At 42.0% G+C, this 21722-nt stretch overlaps 2 protein-coding genes across 2 annotated transcripts in view; both read left to right on the top strand.

Annotated features, from left to right (window-relative positions):
• Positions 1-3746, top strand: part of LOC128744360 (protein tweety-2-like) — a 165419-nt gene extending 161673 nt beyond the window's left edge. Inside the window, exons 5-7 of the mRNA XM_053841309.1 lie at positions 2379-2776; positions 2837-3103; positions 3493-3746. Coding sequence (XP_053697284.1) covers positions 2379-2776; positions 2837-3103; positions 3493-3622 — 795 coding nt within the window. The 3' untranslated portion in view covers positions 3623-3746. The remainder of the gene's footprint in view (positions 1-2378; positions 2777-2836; positions 3104-3492) is intronic.
• Positions 3623-11340, top strand: LOC128744325 (alpha-protein kinase 1-like; the record flags this gene model as incomplete). Its single annotated transcript, XM_053841225.1, has 2 exons — positions 3623-4621; positions 4693-11340. Coding segments are annotated over 2 exons (2016 nt in total), but the record flags the coding sequence as incomplete, so codon positions are not given.
• Between the last annotated feature and the right edge of the window lie 10382 nt (positions 11341-21722).

Here is a 21722-nt window from a genome sequence, read left to right as displayed (position 1 = left end):
ATAGAAAAGAGAAAAGCAAGAAAAAAACCGGTGCTGAAAAGGACGAAAACCGGGACCGGGACCGAAAAAGGAGAGAAATCACAGGAAACAGCGGTATAAACAACACAAATGGAAAGAGGAGGTGACAGCAAAAGAAAAAAAGAGGTGACTGAAAAAATAGAAAAACGGGAAAGAAAAACAGGAAACGGTAAAACTTGTTAAAAACGGAAAATCGGAAAGCAAAACGGAAAAACGGGAGCCGAAAACAAAATAAACGTAACAGAAAATAGAAGACTCTGTTTCCTGTGTACTCGACAAACGAGTGTACGATTGGAATTAACGCTTCTAACACGAAACAGTAATGGAAATTCAAACAATGGAATTGTCTTTCTTGTTTTCGCTCGATTAAAAAAATCTCTTTGTTGTTACTAACCACTCCCCCCCCCCGCCACTGAAGGGGGTTTTAACGGCCCGACACCGAAAGGACAAAACCTTTATAAAATATTTGTAATGGCCTAAAGGAAAAACGGAACAGACGAATTTTCACAAAAGGAAAAATAACACTGAAAATAAAAAAAATGAGACAGGAAACGAAAAAAACGAAACAGGAAAGAAGGAAAACGTAAGAAATAGAGGAAAAACAGAAGGAAAAAGAAGAAAAGTGAGTGCAATAACCAAGAAAACGGTACTGAAAAGAAGAAAACCGGAACAAAAAGTCGAAAACGGAACTGGAAAAGTGAAATGAAGAGAATCTTTTCTGTAAAATGTGTGGGAGAGGAAGACGAAATATGTCAATCTTAATTTTAAGTAAAGTACAAACTCAAGTTTAATTTAATATCCCATGTCAAGCTTAATTTCAGGTCCAATTGCATGTCTGATTTAAAGCCTAATGTCGAGTTTAATTTAATACTTAATTTTAATTTTTAAATTTTAAATCAAATTTAACCCTCTAACGGGTAAGGCCGTCTGTAGACAGCCTGTAGACAGCCACATACGACATTTGTTTTAAATTGACAATATGCAAAATGTGTTCAGAACAGATTTCTTGACATTTGGTATTAATATCACAACATTCTGACTATGCATTCAAAAGTTATCATTTTTCAAAAACAAAAATTCCGAAAAATTTCGAAAATAATTAATGCACGAAATATTCTTTTTTACTTTTGATGAAAAAGCACATCTAGAACGAAATGATTGACCTTAAAAATTTTCGATGAGTACATTTTATGCTTTATATCAATTTTGCAATGTGTTTGAATTGAAAAAATATCTGGGTAGATCGTTAGACATGAAAAACGCAAAAGAGATTTTGGACTTTTTCTAACCTGGCGCTCCTCCAGATAATTATTTTTGCATGAACATCAGAAATTAAGGTTCTTTTGAGTGTACTTTCATGATAAAACAGTCTTTAGCTTGATCGCATCGTTTTTACGATGTTGCCCGTTAGAGGGTTAAACTCTGATTTCCAATCCAATTTTTAGTAAAATTTTAATTTCAATTCCCATTTTAACTTCAAATGTAATTCAAAGTCTGATCTCAAGTTTAGTTTCAATCCAATTTAGCATAATTTAAAATCTATTGAATTGAATTGAATTCGAATTTCAAGTAAAATTTTAAGTTTAATTGGCTGGATAAATCCATGCAATGTAGAAAATTTTCGTTATATGTTTTGGGAACATGTCAATCTTAATGGCGTTATCGTTGTTTCCTGGTTAATGAAGTTTGAAGGTAAGGTTGTTGAGAATTCAAAAATTTGATTACTCGCAATAGTGAGCGCTCTTTTCTGATGACGAAAACACCATCAACAGTGTACGAAACTAATTCAAGGCAAACGAAAAATGTTTAATGATGTTAGTTATGAAAGTTGGGCGCAATTAAAGCTATGAAGAAGTCTACTGGCAAACAGTATAAAAAATCACAGCATTTCTATTTTTATGCAGTCCTGCCGGTGAAAAAACTCCATTTCCTAAAGAGTGCTTTAAATACTCCACCAATGATACTTAACAACCGCCATCATTCTCATTTCGGGTCGAAAACCTGTGTGGTGGCGGGTGCCTGTGTTTCATACCCGAAAGAGTTGAATGAAACTAAAAAAGGAAAAAAGTACCACGACGAAGCCAAAATAGAGAGAGAGAGAAATAAAAAACAAAAAACTTTGCTCTTGTTTCCGAATAGTTAGACACGAGCTCAATCTAGCGTACAATCAGTGCTTTAATTTTACGGGAACATTCCTGTGATAGCGAAATTCTTGAAGCAGAAACTTCTTTCCCTCCCTTCCACCCACCGAACCAACCGGCATCAGGTTGCGTTTATAATTGATGTAAACTATTCGATGTGCTTTTGGCAGTTTATTTCAAAGATCCCTTCTCTATCGTCGGCATTCTCTCCCATTGCAGCAGAAGCTGAAGGATGTCCAGTACACTTACTGCAGCTCGGTCGGCACCAATCGGTACGTGCTTCGGTTAAACGAATCCAAAGACTACGTGGACCGCGCCAAGGAATCGCTCGAGACGGTCACCCGCATCGCGATGGATCTGTACCCGCGGTTCGAGATGAGTTCGAAGATAAACCGGCTGAACGGGGAACTGGACGACAGCAAGCGGCAGCTGATTGCACTGTCGGCCATGGCCGACCGGCGAACCGTGATGGAGCATTACGCCAATGCAACGCGCGGTTTGTGCGAAGGCGGCCTGCTGGGATTAACGCTAATGCTGCTAGCCAGTCTGGTATCGGCGGCCATCCTTAGCCTACTGGTGTGCGTCGATTCGCACACTTGGATCTATCTGACGAAGAAGTAAGTTGCGGGTGCGAGTCTTAACGAATGACATGTCGTAAATTTTTGTTTTGTTTGCAGACGACCCTACGAGGACAAATCGGAAACGACACCGCTCTTTCCGACCAGTGCTGCGACGGCTTCGCCGTCCGTTCCGATCTCGTCCGGAACGATGACGGTCAACCGGACGCTGCTGCATGCCCAGGCGGCCACGACCAACGGTACCACCGGTGGACTGATTCCGAGCAGCGGCCGCAACGGGACGACGCACGGATTGCGCGGGTTGGCATCCTACAGTGGCGATGAGTCACCGCCACCAGATTATAACGTTGTGGTGCATGATAACAGGCATGGCTTTTTATATTCATTTTTCTTTTTTTTTCTTTCATCTTTTGTCCATCCGATCATTTTCGGTTTGGTTTCAAGCGAAGGATGACATATCGTTGTTTTATTGTTCTCGTATTTTGACTCCCCCTTGAAAGGATTTCTAGCAACTCCAGGATGTTAAGGTAGTATGTTTAGCAAGCACCTTTGTGTCCGTTGGTAGACGATGTAAACTTTAAGTTGATCGCACTTTTTGGTTGTTAAATCCGTTTTCATGCAGGCTTTTTTCATTTTGAAAACATGCGCCAACAACGATCTAGATGTCACACAAAATTTCCTCAGCACATAGTTTCATCTGTGGTCGATTAGGTTAATTAATAGAAATTTGTTTCTTCTTCTTCAAACACGTTTAGAGCTTCCGGGCATCACACCTTGGGCCGACTGCCGTCGCAGCAGCAGAATAACCTAAGCGGGCCGAACAACGGCAAGTACGCAACGCTTAGTAAACAGTGTAAAACGCTCGAATCGAGCGATTTCTACTGAGAATCGCCTGCCTGCAATCAGTCTGCAGGCAGTAACAAGTTAGGTGAGTTCGGAACTCCCACCTCTCCTCATCCGTATAACGCGAACAGCTCGCTTGCAGATAAAAAACTGACAGCATCGACAACGACCCTCTCGGATAAAGATCCACGCGACATTAGCAACAACGGCTTCAATCGCTTCGACCCAAAATATGTCAGTATCGGCCCGAAGGCGATACGGAATGTCGGGAGCCAGATGACGGCCAATGTGAACAAGTGTGCCACACTGCGGCACGGAGGTCGCTACGGAGGTTCCCTAACGGTTGGAGTTGCTGGCGGAGGACGGGGCACTAGTCCAAGTCCACTGCTGAAGAATGTCCAGCAGCCAGTAGTGGCGCAAGGTCAAGGACACTTCAAGCATCCTCAACAGCAGCACATCCAACTACAGGATAAACCGGATCGCCAGACATCGAATCAACAGAAGCAGTTAAACATCTCCACCGTCTCCAAAGACTACAAAGACTACAACCAATCGTACTCATGTGCTACACTACCGTACAAGAAACCCAGCGGATTCTCAGAAGCAGGAACCACATCGATTCTGAAAAAGGAGAGTAATCTGGACAACAAACACCAGCCAACTGTCTACAGCATCGACACCGTCTACCATCAGCAGGCAGGTCAACCAACACAACAGCATCATCGCTCGCTGTCCAGCACCAATCAGCTGTATCACGAGACCGGAGCAGGATCGGCATTCGCTAGCCCACCACCATCGTCCGCATCGACGGCCACTACCAAGAGCAATATCTCAATTATCAACCAACCACTGCCAGAGATTCCGACGTCGGCTCAGAACATGAAGAACAATCAACAACCGCTTTGTGCAGCCACTCTGAACCAATACCGGTCCCTACAGCGACCGAATAAGCAGAGCAGTCTCACCATGAAAGAACCTTCGCCTCAACCCCAGCATCATCCGCCCCCGCAGATTCAACAGAAGCCGTCGATACCGCCTAAGGTAAGTCGCCGAAAAACCCCGAATCCGACCTTAACTCAACCGATCTCGTTTGCTTCGTCCAACCCTAACAGGTAACTCCACCGATGCTTCCGCCGAAAAACCGTCACAAAGACGACGTCACCTATCAGTCCCGGACCGCATCCGTTTCCTCCACCAACAGACCTCAGCAACCATTACCTCAACCTCCCTCGCACCAGTCGTCTTCATCGTCGTTACAATCTTACGGTGGACTTGGCGGAGGCCACACCATCATAACTGCCAGTGGAAAGACGAACTTCAGCGCCATTCAGCAGCAGCTGCAAAACCAATTACACTTTAAGCAATACCATCAGCTGACACAGCAACCCTGGCAGCGGGAACAGCTGTCCGGTCATAGCACTGGCTATCAACAGCAGCAACATCAGCATCAGCAGCAGCAGCAGCAGCAGCAGCAACAACAGCATGCCGGGTACACTGGCCATGGCGAGCGTGGATACGAGTCAAAGTCCAGCCGAAATCGGTCTTACTCTGGCAGCAGCGAACGCGAGCAACAGCAGCAACAGAAAGCGAGCAATATCGAAAAGCAGAAGCAAAGCTATCAGACACTGCCGAAGAATCATCACCACTATCATAGTGGGCCGGGTGCGAACACGAGCTCCTTTAGCACGCAAACACCATCACAGCAAGCGATGCCGCATCATCACCACTATTCACAGCAGCAGCAGCAGCAGCAGCAGCAGCAACAACAGCAACAACAACAGCTGCTGCAACAGTCACAGCAAGCTGTGACTCAGCAGGCACCGCAGCAACCGAAAAGTATTCTGAGCAAATCACGATCGAATGAGTCACGTGAACGAGAGCGTGAACGGGAAAGGGACCGGGACCGTGATCGTGATAGGGACCGAGATCGGGATCGGGATCGTGATCGCGATCGCGATCGGGACCGAGACCGGGAAAGAGGTGCACATCGCAGTGGTCACGGTAGTCACGAGTACCACCACGAGTCCCGTGCGTCGGAGAGCAGCAAGAATCCGAACGTCTACTATCGATCGCTGCAGCGCGGTGGACTACAGGCCAACAATGATCTCTACTCGGTGACGGAGTTGTGAGAAAGGTTTGACTTTTAAGTTTGTTTCTTAGATGTGGTTTGGTTTCCTGCATCCTACAAGGGCTTGGCCATGTTTTCGTCTTCTATTGTGGCGTAACGAAAGTCCTCCATCCGGTGATTGCCACTGCTTTGTTTTCGTTACATTACTAGTCAACCACCGCAAGCCCTTTTCAGTTCTGATGATGAAGCATTTTCGAACTGCTCTTGCAATTGATCACACTCTATCAACGGATCGCAGCCGAAGGCGGCGGGTGTATTAGTTCAATTCGTTCGTGAACTCTTTCCGAATTACGGGTGATAATTTTTATCGATCTCAAACGGTCTTCTAATTTCCCCGCCACCGAGCGAAGCGATTTTTATTGACCAGCAACAAAAAAAAGAGGCGAAACGAAAACAATACGTAACCAAACAGAATTAACACTCAACACACACTCTCACACATAGATACAAACAAACGATCAAACAAACAAACAAAAAAACCAACCAAACAAAACTCTGAGCTCAGCTGCACTATAACAGCACATTTTGTAAATAGTTCTAACTAGGAGACGAACAAAAACAAAACAGAAAAAAAACAATGTTTTTACGTGAATTTTAGATCCGCTAATAAACATTTCACACAATTTGATGAAACGATGATATACTAAAGTAATAATACTACAGAAGTAAACAGAAAAAAAAACTTAAAACTAGGAGAAAAACACGCACACACCCAAGCACACCACACAGGGCGCGCGGGTGGTGTCGACCCGAGGAGACGAGGGCGAACCGAGCGAACCGATTTGTTGTTAATGTTACTGATACTCTTCATAGTATAGACAAAAAAAATTTGCATAAAAGCAAAAAAACAGAATTAGGTAACACGAAACCGAGAACATAAAAGATTAGTGAAAGTCATCACACAACAACAAAAAAAAAACAATTGCTAGTGTTTAGGGTGATCTTTAAAAAGGTTTTAATGCCAATCATTAAAAAACAAGAAAAAGGAAAATGAAAGCAAAGACAACTTTTTTTGATAATTACAACACAGCTTTGAGCCGTGTTCTGCTATTGATTTTTCTGCTTTTAAAAGCAGAAAGTGTACTCTACCTACGTGTGTTTCTACGGTAGTGGGACACTTAAAAACGACCGTTTTAGTTGATGTTTTTCGGTTAGTTTATTCCGAAAAGGAATATTTTGTCCATTACTTTGTATATAATTTGTTTTGAGTTAATATTGTAGGTTTTATTTTCAGCTGGTTCGCGACTGTTTTCTTTTAATCGTGGCAACAAGACTTCAGTTGGCTGCGAAATCCGCAGAAAACCCGATTCACAGCTCCAATTCGTCGTATTACTTCGTGGCTTACTGAAAGGCCCTAAAGCCTCTTTCACTGCTCTACAGTTGATTACGATGATATCGACGACATCCGCAAAATCAAGAAAAAGTAAGGTCATGGGTATAAACGTCCTTAAGAATTTGACTCTTCTTTACCGACAGACTTCGCAGCTGGTTATTAGAGTACAGGAAAATTACGGGACTAGTGTAAAGATCCTATTAACTCTAAAGCGGCACCGCCCAGTCGAGATTCGAACATACGAAGACTGGCTTGTTAGACCAGCATCGTACCTCAGAGCTAACTGAGCGGGCTAACCAAGAAGCATGTGCGATTTTGTGATGATAGTCCTGTTCCTTTCCACGTTTGCTCTTCATATTGCACCTTTCAAGGCAATGATGAATAGCAGATTAGAGAATGCATCCCTTTTCTTCAGTCCATCCAACGTCACGAAAGCGGCAGAGGTCAGACCCGCTATTCTGACACATGATTTGGACCCATCCAGCGTCGCACGAATCAGCTCAACTAGTTTCGTTGAAAAACCATGTTCTAGCATTATCTGCCACAGCTCATTTCATTTGACTGAATCGTACCCTTGCCTTAAAGTCCACAAAAAGGTGATGTGTCTGCAAGTTGTACTCCCGGAACTTGTCTAGTAACTGATCCGTCTGATTCACCGTGGAGCGACCATCAAGCTCGTACTCGGTACTCGTTGACGAAGGACCCCGCTAACCTCCTCAGTATACATAACAGGATACAGGAGAGCACAATATAGTCAGAATTAAGCAATGTAATACCTCAATAATTAAAGTACTCGAATCGATGTCCAATTTTTAAATATAGGGCAAATAAGGCCATTTAACCACTACTCCTTGGGTAGTTGTTCTTCCTTCCAGATCCTTTATTTCTTTATTTATTTTATATCATCTAACAAAATTTGTCTTAATGAACTAACATAAAAATTAAAATGAACTGGATCTGGTAATTTTATACAAGCGCGAAGGTGCGCCAAATAGGGACCGTGCAAGGGAACAGTACAAGGCATTCAAAAAATAAGGGCCTTTGAAGTCCTGTCCTATTTTTGTGATGAACCCAAGTTGCGTACTTGCTTAAGAAACAATTTCCGTTCGGTGCCTATCAAACGTCATAACACCAAGGATGTTTAACATAGTCGATTCTGTCTTACGCTTGCCTATCAATACTATACTCAACAATAATGAGCGATCGAATTCGGTGAAGTGTAATCATCTTACACTTAGTAATGCTCGATGCAACGAATCGTCAGTTAGATCTTTAAGTCATCGGCGTGAGCTAGACGGCAACAATTTCCTATGGCATTTGCTGCTTCATTGAAAAAAACGTTGAAAAGGAGAGGGCCAAACGTGCTACCCTGCGGTACACTTAATTTGTTTGTAAATGTAGGTGATAAATCCGATGCAAGCTTAACTTGCAGCACTCTATCACACAAGAATGATTTTAGCCACGTTACAAACCGCTGTGAAGCTCCCAAACGTAAAGTTTTATTAAGCAGGAATTCGGTGGAATGCAATTTTCAGGTCTGTATAGATTACATCGACTTGTGCTTTATGTTCAATATCTCGAATGCAGTTTGACATAAAATCGAGGAGGTTCGTTGTCACGCAACGACCAGGCATAAATCCATGCTGATCCATGAAGATATGTAGTTCCTCGTACTACTTAACATAACAGCGCTTACAATCATTTCGAACAACTTGGATGCAGTCGATAAACTGGTAATTACATGGTATTTTCGTACATTATGACGGTTACCACTCTTATAAACCAGGAATATATACGAATATTTCCAGACTTCAGGGAATCTTCCTTTCGATAACGATTCGTTGAAAACGCAGCAAAGTGGCGCAGCCAGAATAATAATACTCAGGTGGATTGGACCTCCGTGTTTATCTCTCCATCCAACAGCGTCCAGAAATGCTCCTTCCTTCTGGCTGCCGTTTGTCGGTCGTTTTGTCGGTAAGCAGGTTGCCAGCACTATCACTGTGCATAACAGGCTTGGCAAAATTCTTGCTGAAGCTCCGTCTGCCATTGCTGGCTGCTCACTGTTCAAACTTTTTGGCGTATTCCACTACCACACCATCTGCCGGCGGATGTTGAAACGTAGCATCTTCTCAGTGCGAGTATTCGCCGCGTTCGCAAACTTAGCGCGAATCTTACACACGATAAGATAGTGGTCAGAGACGATATTTGGCCACCGAAAAGACCGTACAACGATGATATCCGAAAAATGCCGAACGTCAATCAAGAGTTGAGCGATTTGAGAGCTAGAGATGCTACAGATGGCCACGGCAAAATTTATGACTCTCAGACCGTTATCAATGATCAACAGATGGAGGCTATGACTTCCGATGACAGGATGGAAGAATGATGATTTTCACGTCATGCTTTTGGGCACTCTCGAGTTTGTCGTAGAACTACTAAGCTTACTAGCACCGGTTTTAACATTTATCGGTAGACGTAGGCGTTGATTAGGCTGTAGTTGAAGAATTTGACCTCAATTTGCAATTGTGGAGATGAAACTAAGCAGGCGTGCGGATTTTAATATCCAAGTGGCATGGTGTAAGGGAATTTGTTAGTCTACACTCAAAATAATCCGCACATAACTAATGGAAAATTTCCATATGAAAAGGCGAGGCGGGTCTTTAGTTAATGTAAATGAGTGCCAATCCCGCTGCTTCATATTTAAAAGGCTTTAGAGTCTCTTTCACAGTTCTGCGGCCAATCCCGATGATATCAATGTCGTCCGCAAAACCAAATAACATTCCTAACCACAGTTCTTACACGGTAGTTGCTGTGACTGATAGATGACTAATACTAGTTGTAGATAAGTGGTTCGTGTCAAGCACTATCATATATTTCGTCTTGGATAACTTCAGGTACAGCAAATTTTGTTAAAGAAATCTTGGAGCTTAACCAAATCTTCTTCCATTCGACGAATTATGTTTTCCTTGCTTGGACTCTCGTACGATAACGAAGTATCGTCAGCAAGCAATCGAGGTTTTCCGTGTGGGTTAAGTCTAAATAAATCATTTACGTATAGAAGGAATGACAGCGACCCAAGATTGCTACCTTATGCGAACACCAATCGTCAATGGACGCAGAAAACTATTTATCCCGCTTGCGTTGACAGATGGACTTCTCCCAGAAAGCCAGTTGCGCGGATCAAATCATTTGGAATCCCTCTCAAAAATCTCATGGTCGATAGTGTCGAATAATTTCCTTAAATCAAAATAGAATAATCCTATAAGCTTCCTGGAATCTAAACGCAAAGCAAAGCAAAGCCTGCGTGCTAATTCCGTTATCGAAATTTGACCTTCTGTTTTTATACGACAGACTTCGCAACCAGCTGTTAGAATACAGGACAGTGCGGGGTCAGTGCTACGATCCTATTGACTCTAACAGCCTCTCCCAGCCGAGATTTGAACATACGGCGACTGGATTATTAGACCAGCGTCGTACCTCGAGGCACCTGTTCCTGGAAACTATTGCTGTATAAATCTCGTCAACTAGCTTACTGACTGTGGTCAGTGTACTGAAACCTGTCCTGAACCCATGTTGGTGACTGTATAGGATTTTGTGATCATTTAGGATATCAGTAACCTATTTGCAAGCATTTTTTCTATTATCAATATTCAAGACCGAAAGTATAGATATTGGTCTGTAGTTATTGACGTCAATTTTGGATCCACCTTTGTGAATAGAAGTTACTCGTGCTACTTTCAAACAGTCCGCGAAAGTTCCCGCACTTATTGATTGGTTGGCAGCATTCCTCATCAATGTTGAGAAAGTCTAATGATGATCCCTTATGAATTTTACGGATACGTCATCTGGTCCACAACTTTCGTTTGCGTCTAAGTTTTTTATTTCGATTAAACCCTCTTGCTCTGTTGTGGGTCACAGGAAAATCAAAGCATGTTACTAGAAATCGAATATCAGATATTAAGGTCTTGTTAGCTAGTACTGCACTAATTTCATAGATTCATTTTTTGTACTTTTGTCTCACGTAAAACGTACTATTGCCCCGCTACTAGCCACTAGTGGGGCAAAAGCGCGATTTGGCACTTGATCAGAAAAATGAAGAATTTGTTGTGCATTACTCCACATGGTTTATAAATGAACTACTCGCGTCTTATCGAGAGCGACTCGGAGGTACCCAACTACGTTACTGATGCTTGTCCTAACTGCAATCTGGCATAATTGGTTTGAGTCTTCGCTTGGTGTGATTTTTATCACGAAAATATGGTGCCCTGTCCAGGTTCCTGGTTTGGCTTGCAGACGAAATAAGACCCGTATAGTATCGATGACGATGTTCGAATGTTCGAATATGACGAGATTAAGTTGTTGCATCAACATTAAATATATTTTATTTTTATGCTTCATGAAAATTGAAAACAACTTCAAACGTCACATTCTCTTCTCACTGATCGTCAGCCACAAAAAACCTTCTTCGAGAACTTGGTTCACCTGCATAACAATGTTCCGCCAACAAACTCAGTTCATGGCTGTCCCTCTCCAATTTCTCGAATGTCACTTTCCAGGCTTTGCTAACCATCGAGAACGCTGCGCTCCTCTGCGTTTGGTTCCAACCGGATTCGAGACGAACACCATTTTTGCGGGGTTGTTGTCCGGCATTCTCACAGCATGTCCCGCCATTTATGTCCTTCCAGCTTCAGCAACCTATTCTGGATACTGAGTTTGCCGAAGAGCTGCGCCGGCTCCTGGTTCATGCTTCTCCTTCATACACCGTTCTCACGTACATCACCAAAAATGGTCCTAAGAACACGGTTTTCAAAAACGATCGGTGCTTTCAAGTACCCGTCGAGCATTGTGCACAATTCGCCCACGGTAGAGGACTACTGGTCGTATCGGGCTACCGGTACGGGAGTGAAGCTTGCCAGATCTTACGGTCTAGTGGAGTCCGTAGTAAGCACGACTTCCGGCAAGAATAACTCGTATTTCTCTAATGTGATAGTTATCCGACGTCACCAACTCTTCGAGATATTATACAAATTTGTCCACTACTTCGAACTCGTCCCCATCGACTCGGTTCCTCCTACTAACAGGTACTTCGTTTTAGACGTATTCACCATTAATCCAACCTTTACTGATTCACGTTTCAGTGTGGTATACTGGTCAGCGACCGCCGAAAACATCCATCCGATAATTTCCACGTCGTCAGCGAAACAGATAAATTCTCTGGATTTGTTGAAGATCGTGCACCGTATGCTAAAACCCGCACGTTTCATAACATCTTCTAGCGCGATGTTGAACAGGAGACTAGAAATACCATAGCCTTGTCGAAGTCCCCTGCGTGTTTCAAACGGGCTTGATAACACCCCCGAAATCCTCACACAGCACCGAACACCATCCACCGTGGCCTTAATCAGTCTTGCCAGCTTCCCGTTTTCGTCCATAATTTTCTAAAAGCTCTTCACGGTCAATAATATCGTAGGTGGCCTTGCAATCTATAAATAGGTGGTGCGTTGGGACTTGGTATTCGCGACAGTTTTGAGGTTCTTTCGCAACACAAAGATTTGGTCCGTTGTCGATCACCCGTGCACAAAACCAGCTTAATAACATCCCAAGAATCTAGTTACTAGCGGTGATAGATGGCAAAAGATCATCTGAGAAAGCACTTTATAGGCGACGTTGAAAGTGGTGATTGCTCTCACATTTCAACTTGTCGCCCTTCTTGTATGTTGGACATATTTCCATATTTCCGAAGGTTCCAACAGTCCTTTATCAAGAAATTTGCGCCTTTTATTGAATAATGCCGTGCATTCGCACAGTATATGATGAGCACTTTCACACTCCAGATTGCAGAAACGACATCTATCATCATTAAGCTTTCCTATTACCTTCAGATGATATTTGCTTGGACAATGACCAGTAACCACTCCGCTAAAAGTACTCAAATCTTTTTTTGAAAGATTCAATAGCTTTTGCGTGATTGAGGCATTTGGCTTAATAAACCGTTTTGCATGACGGGCTGATAGAGTATTACTCCAGTTCAATATGACCTGATTCTCTTCCCATTTTTTCAGTTCCATCTTGCACGTACTATTGGATACCCCACAGAAAGGTTCGGGACCTATAAATTCCATAGCAGATCCAGATATGGCTAACTCATCAGCTCTTTCATTACCTTCTACACCACAGTGCTCGGGAACCCAAAAGAGGTTTGCCATGTTGTGCGTAGATAGCTGTTGAAGCAGTTTTACACAGTCCCAGACTAATTTGGAAGAGCAACCAACAGATTTTGGAGCTTTCAGAGCTGCTTGACTGTCTGAGGAAATACAAATATTTGCATACCTATATTTTCTCTTCAAGCAGATCGAAGTACATTCTAGAATAGCATATATTTCGGCTTGAAAGACCGTTGGCCATTTGCCCATTGCCACTGACCTATTCAGTCCAGGACCAGTAACGCCAGCCCCCACTCGGTCTGCCAATTTCGAACCATCAGTTTTAAAATTTATTGAACCATCTCTGACGTAGGGGCCCCCTCGTTCCCATTTACTACGATCTGGTAAATGGTCAAAATCGAATTTTTTTTCCATTAGATCTTCAGCTTGAAAAATAAGAGGATTAATTTCAAATTCCTTTAGGATACTTAGGTGGCCTTTTAGATCACCACTGAAAAGATTTTTGGTTCGTCTGAGTCTTATTGCGTTTTTAACGGCATCTAGTTGAATGACCTGAGATAATGGCAGCAGATTTAATAGAGCATCTAGGGCTTTAGACGGAGTAGTACCCATTGCTCCTGTTATAGCGATAGTAGCGAGCCTTTGCAGCTTTCCAAGTTTAATTTGAATCGTTTTTTGTTTCGTTTTCGGCCACCAAACTAATGCTGCATATGTGATTCTAGGTTTTACTATAGCCGAGTAAATCCAATGTATCATTTTTGGCCTCAGACCCCATTTTTTACCGAACATTCTTTTACATGCCCAAAAAGCACTAGTAGCTTTGTTGATCACTTGTTCGATATGTGTATTCCAGTTGAGTTTTTTATCTAGAGTAATTCCAAGACACTTAGTTTCTGTAGAAAACGGTAGAGGAGTTTGGTCTAAGTGCAAAGTTATGAAGTTAGTTTTATTTCTTTTTGTAAATGGTACGATTGTGGTCTTACTAGGATTTATATTCAGTCCTTCTTTTTTGCACCATGAAAGGGTGAAACTTATTGCTGTTGGCATTCGTTCTGAGACTGTTGTATCAAATTTGCCACGGACTATAATGACGACGTCGTCCGCAAAACCAATCACTTCAAAGCCTAGCAATTCCAGGTTTTTCAAAAGGTCATCTACCACCAACGACCAAAGCAGTAGAGATAAAACTCCCCCTTGTGGACAACCTTTAACAGCTATAACTTTTAATGAAGATTCTCCAAGATTAGAAAGTGTCTCTCGTTTTGACAGCATTTCAACAATCCACTCAACCAAGCAGTTTGCAAAACCATGCCTCTTCATTGCATTTTCCATTGAGATATAGTTAGCATTATCAAATGCTCCTTCTATATCCAGAAATGCTGCTAGTAAGACTTCTTTTGCTTCAAAAGTTTTTTCTATTTTATTTACGACAGAATGGAGAGCAGTAACTGTTGACATGCCACTTCGATACGCGAATTTATTTTTACTTAGAGGATTTTTGCAGAGTATCACACCTTTAACATATTCATCAATTAGTTTTTCCATTACTTTCAGGAATATGGATGACAAGCTAATTGGTCTAAATGATTTTGGTAAAGATTTGTCTTTTTTATTTGCTTTTGGTTTAAACACCACTATGGCCTGTCGCCATACTGTAGGAATATATTTCAGCAAAAGACTTGCTTTGTATAGCTTTGTTAAAGCAGGAACTAATACAGTCTTGCTTTTTTGAAGAAATATTGGCAAAATTTCATCAACTCCTGGAGATTTGAATGGGGCAAATGAATCAATTGCCCATTCTACTCTTGGGTGTGTGAAAATTTTATTGGCCAGACTTTCATTCTCCCTATTAGATCTTTCTGATCTATCCGGCGAGTCGTTTGGTCTAGTCTCATCACACTTGTCCATTATTTCAGAGTTTGAGTCTGAAATGTCTAACATTTGATTGGGAACTGCTAGAGAATCTGGAAAATGAGTTTTCATCAGTACATCTAGCGTTTCCTTTGTATTTGAAGTGAAAGAACCATCACTATTTTTGAGAAATCCCAAGCCATTAGAATGAGATTTTAAGAGAACCTTCTGAAGCCTACTAACAACCGGGACACTTTCAATGTTTTCACAATTGAACCTCCAATCCCTACGTTTAGATCTTCTGATCTCTTTATTGTATTCAGTCAGGGCCTCTTTATATTTGGACCAATTTGATGTGGTTTTGGCATGATTAAATAATTTCCTGGCCTTTTTCCTTAATTTCTCTAGCCTATCATTCCACCACAACACATCCCTATTTGTAGAACGCCTTTTTTTCCGGACAACTCGAACGGTAGGCTTGTTTAATTTTGTCTGTTAGAATTTGTGAACCCTTTTCCAGCTCCTGATAACAGCTTATTTCTACTGAAATTATCCCGCTCTCACCCTCAAGCTCCGAGCTGTAACGTTCCCAATTTGTTTTTCAAGGATCTCTATAGTATTCCTGTAACAAGTCATTTGCAGCATATTCAAATAAAATTTGACTATGATCAGATAACGATATTTCATCTGATACATGCCAGTTCTGTATTTTATCAGAAATTTTTGAGCTGCATAATGTTAAGTCAAGAACTTCTTCCCTGATTGAGTTAGTAAAAGTTGGAGAATTGCCCCTGTTACATATATCTATATCATGCTGAGAAATATATTCGAAAAGTGACTCACCTCTCTTGTTGATATTTGAGCTGCTCCAAATTGTATGATGGGCATTCGCATCGCACCCAATAATAAAGGCTTTATTATGTCTTTTGCAATAGGAGATAAAAGCTGTAACCTTTGGCGGCAGACAGTTAGCCAACCTATCCGATAAGCCCATTTTGATAAGCTCCGCTGCGACGTCAGCTTTGCCCATTGCCTTGTTGTTCTTGAGCTGTTTGATGGCGTCGATCGCTTCACCTATTGTGGGACATCACCATCATCCGCCGTACTTATGCAGTCATTCTCTCTGCTGTCTTAATATTCCGTCTCTGCGCCATTCAGGTGCTCATTGTACTGCTGCTTCCACCTTTCGATCACCGCACGTTCATACGACAAGATCCCTCCGTCTTTATCTCGACATGTTTCGGCTCGCGGCACGAAGCCTTTACGGGATATGTTCAGCTGTTTTTAAAATTTACGCGTTTCCGAGGAACGATACAGCAGTTCCACGTCCTCGCACTCCATTTTTTCCCAGGTGGCGCTTTTTATCCCGGAAAAACTTGGTTTGTTGTCTTAGTTTCTATCGAGAGGGGTTTCGTTTAGCTCCCCGGCAGCGCAGCATCAAGGCATAGCGCGTACTCAGTAGCGACCTTAGGTAATTTGAGTCGTGCCAGATTGTGCTGGTACCGTGGTGGTCGACAGTACTGAATGTTTGGCCTACTTTAACTATCAAAAGGTAGTGGTCAGAGTTGATGTTTGCGCCGCGATAGGCTCTAACGTCAATCAGATCGTGGTCAATTTGCGAGTCTGTATGTTGTGGTGATCTTCAGATGTACCGATGTAGGAGGCTGTGTCGGAAGTAGGTACTTCGTATGGCTTTATTTTTGGAGGAGGCTAAGTGAATGAGTCCGTTTTCGTTCGTAAGCGGGTGTGAGCTGAACTTTCTAATAACCGGTCTGAATTCCTCCTCCTGGCCAACCAGAGCGTTGAGGTCTCCGCTGACGATTTTGACGTCATTTCTTGGACCAGTTAAGTAATCACGTTCAAAAGTGTCCTTATCGTCCTTTGAATATTTACGGCAAATTCAAATTAAACACAATTATCCAAAGCGGCCTTATGACATTTGGCCGGAATCTTAGCCTTATGCGATGATAATATGGATGTCAGCATATTCTTCAGCTCTTTTGTGGCCTCGGCAATCAGCTGCTGCTTCGTTATGGGCACGAAATTATGGAAGTGGGTTCTCCGCTTCAGGTTCGCCCACAAATTCTCACTTTGTCGCAGTTGGGGACCTCCTCCATCTCCTTCAGTCATCTCTTGGCGTCATGGGCCGAGACTAGGTCTGGTTAAAAGATCATATCCTCCTTTACAAGATTTTTCTCGATGGAACTGGCAACTTCTGGCCGGTACTTCGTACTGTATATCTCCCCGTGCACCGTAAGAAAGAATAGTGGCTCGGACATTCTTTTGTCGCGGTGCGTCAGTCCCAAAAAGAACTTTTTAGAGAATTTTTTGTGTGATGTATATTTGGCGTCATCGCATAACTACTTGATGGAGGACGTACTCGGTTCTCTGGCAGTCGTTGCCGTCCACTCCAAGTCAAAGTGAAGAACCACGTCGCGGAGCAATGAGATCGTGGTCTCGGTCTTCCTTTTCAGCTTCTCCTGCACTTTACGGTCGCGCAGCACTGTCGGGCGACCGAAACGAGGCTTCCGGAAGGAGAGAGAATGCTATAAATGCCAGGTCGGCTATAACTATCCGACGGACACGACGGATAACTTCTTCGCTCCGCGGTGGAACTGACAGTACGAACAAAGCATCGAGCGTAGTTGCTTCCTTCATTGTTTTCACCAAGGATTCGCGCAGAAATCCGAGCTCCAGAGGGACGTTGAGTGTGTGAGCAGGAGCTAATATCCACCGAAATTCGGGAACGTAAATTCAGGCAGGTCGGGGCTGGACAGCTGATAGGTCAGTGAGTAGTAAACTCAATATTTCAGTGCCATAGGCCGCTCTTCAATTGACGGTAAAATTAAAGCGTGTTTTACAGTATTTTGATTCATTTTCAACAGTCGCTAACCAGCTGTAACTTTCAAAGCATTTAAGAGTCTGGCAGACTCAAAGAATTTACTTTGATTTCACCAATAGAAGAGAAGAGTTGTTTTTGTTTTCCACCGAAAGTGTCATCATTCATTCGATCATACCTGTTCAGTCGCTGTCAGTTTTTTATATAATTTGTTCATAGACCTATCGAATATTTCATTTTGTACATAGAAAACGAAAATTACACTTTGTAGTAAGATCTAGTTCGTACTCTTTCGACAAAGTTCGCAGAAAAAAACACACACAAATAAAAATAAACGATCCCAATCGGGGGGAATTTTTAAACGTAAAATTCCTCAACGAAAAAGAAAACAAACAAACAAGTAAAATAATCAAACATCACTTCAAAAAACCATATAGAGGTAGTAGAAGTCCTTCGGCTGTCCGAAGGACAACGAGTCACCTAGTGTTTGTTAAACTAGTTTAAAGGGATGGCTGCGTACGTGTGTGTGCACACGCACCCACATCAAATTCGTACTCACTTATAACGTAACCGACACTTAGTCGATTAGATAAAGCAACTCGTTGAATTTTACATTCAAACCAGGAAAAAAAGTGGCTCACTGTTAAAGTAAAAAGTCGGGAAAGAAAGAAATGGCAACCAGGAGAGAAGCTCAAAATAAAAACTCGTTATGATTACACCTAGATCTAAGCAGGCAAATTAAAACAACAAGAGAGAATATTAGGACTCAAGTGAAAATTTTCTTGTATATTAGCGACGTAACATTAAGATAATTGAAAAGGCACATTTTTGTATAGAACTGAAACCGTAGTGTTAAACTGAAACTGAAACCGAAAAAAAATCAATTCTTGACTACATAAGGAAATCAAATATGGTTGTTCTTCAGTGACAAGAGAGCAGGCATTCTTTCACGGACACATACACATACAACAACATTAGGGTCAATTTAATCAAAGTCGGCGGGTAAAACCCGCACGAAGCACGACGATTCCTGTCACAACAATTGTGTGTTTGGTTTCCTCCTCATTTTCTATTTTCTGAGCTGATTGAGTGACTTTGTGACGTCTGTGCGTGTGACTGCGTTGCGTGATGCATGCGAGTGCCGTCAGTATTTTGTCAGGGACCCCATTTTTAACCCCAGCAAACCGCCTATGTAGATATCAATTTTTTTTTCTTACTGTAAGTTCCAGTGTCTCGAACCGATAGATGGAATGTTCTTCTTTAGTTTCGTTTTGGTTTTTAACTTTTAATAATTTCCCTTTGTAAGGCTTCAAACCTTCTTACATTAGTGTGTACTATTATCGACATTCCAAACACTCAAAACCCCATGAATCCGAAACGCATTCGTTTGTCGGTTCGAGCCAAAAACAGTAGACGCAGCAGCAGCGAGCGCAATTTGTAAAATAGCAACTGTAACGTTTGAATATTTGATAATTAGAGAAATGAAAAAATGTGTAGAGGAAACACAGATAAACAAGAAATCAATACCAAGAAATAGTCTGAAAAGAAAATTAAACAAAACTTAAACTACACTATAAAAGCAAAACATTACGAACCTAAGAGAAAGAAAAACCGTACGTTAAAATTGAATCTTAATGATCTAGTTCGAGATTAAAGCGAAATTGAAGGTGACGTAACTCCCGAACAACACAGAATTTAAAAGAAGCAACAAAAAAAAGTAAAAATAATAAAAACCAGAATAAGCAAGACAACCTCTACCGGTGTAAGATTATAGTACTTTTTAAGGTTACGAATTAATAAAATGACACAGAGAGCAACACCCATTAAAGGAAATGTAACATTTAAAACCCAGAATCGTTAGACATTCGAATTATTTCAACTATTTCGTAAGATTTGTAATTATTTTTAGGAGACGCGCAAGAAAAGTCGAATTAAAGAGGAAAAACAATGAGAATGTGAAATAGGAGCGAACGATTCACAGTGTTAACGCGTTATAAGCAGAGAAAACAGAACAAAAAAAAACTGAAGCGGAGAGACATATTACTCAAGCGAAAAAAGGGTGCCATCGTTTTTAACTGTAGAATAGTGAAAATTAAAATAGTTTAACGTCTTAAGTTTTGCTCCACGCACGCCGCACCGCGGCGGCTCGGTTTGAGTTAAAAACAAAAAACTGTGAACATTACTTTGAAGTTGTTTCATTATTAGTCACTTAAGCCACTACTAGAGCAAACCAGAGTCAAGCTCTCAGTTCGTACATGCATGCATCCCCTAATTCACCTAAAAAAACAGACACACAAAACACGCTCACCTACCGACACGTGTCCACTATATGATAGCTTTGTGCACAACCACAATCGAAAGAAGGGTAGAATGTAAAACCAGAAAAAAAACACAGACACAACCAAACCAGTCCCGAAACTATCAACGTGTAGGTGTGTAAGAAAAAACTGTGAAGAGCCCCCTCTCCCCCACACGGAGCAATAGAAGAGCGTATCTGTCTGCGTCGTTGCTCACTGCTGAAGGCAGTCCGTTATTGTCAAAAAGAATTGCTCACTCTGCCTCTCTCTCTCTCACTCCAACTCTCACTCTCTATCCGTTTGTGTCTCGATCGATCTTGTTCCGAAAGGCAGAGTAAGGCGGGCGGGCGCGCGCAACGTTCCCCGCTTCGTAGTGGCACAGCAGTGAGCACGGTTTGTCACTGTACACGGAATGTAAGCCAAACAATGTATTTTATGTATTTATTTTTATGTGGATTTTTATTTTTTCTACTATTGAAAAGCGAATAAATAAACGAAAGGACAATTTAAGTTTGTCGGTGAGTGCGTTTGCGTGTGTGACTAGTGATTATCACACTCATTAAATTGGCAATCAGTTGGAAGAAAAGGGTTAGTAAAGTGAATGAATGTCACATCTCATAACCCACTCTCTTCCGGTTGGTACCTAAAGGTTTTGCGCAATTAAACTACTGCCGTATCCTTATATTAGATCATTCTATTCTGATATTTACCATACTTCCCACCAGACACTTGCTAATTTTCCTATAAAAAGAGTTTACGTTGGAGCGCAACAGAGTCAGTGACAAATAAAACAGAAAAGGAATGTGGATCTGAAATGGGGAAGCCCAGGTTTCTACCTAGCGCCTCCACGTGACCGTATCCAGTAGTACTGCAATTTAAAATTAGGTATCCGAACTAGGTGGTGCGGTATCGCGTAGCTCCCGGCTCCTAACCTTACAATTGTAGTTTTAGTTTATCAATGGTGTAAAAGTATATGTATGTTGCAGCGTACGTGGATAGACTGCAATCAGACTGGAATCTGAATTCGTCGTCGTTTCGGGCTTTCATAAGGCTCCAAAGTTTACTAGACCGCACACCGAGTAATGTGGAGTATAAAGGATGTATTGCCAGCTCAACTAAAGAAGTTTCCAATCTGTTTGTTGACTTCTGCCGGAACGATTTCGCCTGGTACTTTCTCTCTAAGAAAGGGATTTATTTGAAGTGCTGAACGATTTAGATGAAACAAAAGGCCTTGGAGTGGATTAACTATCAGCACCGATATCGTCTGGATATCTGCTACGATGGTCTCTGCAGAGGTTGAATACCCCTGATACAGGATATTACTTATCCCAGCATCAGAATATGTCTCGCGCAATACACCATCACGGCAGTGATACGTCACGTAAACAGTTCGGTGCATCATTGTATCGGCAATCATCGGTATCGTCGGTAGATTTCGACCACGTTCAACGACCTGACTGCTGATCGCAGTCAGTCGTCTGCTGTGTCACCCGTTCAATAACGACAAACGAAATGGATTATTCCAGCACG

The sequence above is a fragment of the Sabethes cyaneus genome, chromosome 3 (genome assembly GCF_943734655.1).
Source record: "Sabethes cyaneus chromosome 3, idSabCyanKW18_F2, whole genome shotgun sequence".
NCBI classification, from domain to species: Eukaryota; Metazoa; Arthropoda; class Insecta; order Diptera; family Culicidae; genus Sabethes; species Sabethes cyaneus.
The sequence above is the reverse complement of the archived record's forward strand: the minus strand, read 5'-3'. Positions and strand labels throughout refer to the sequence as shown.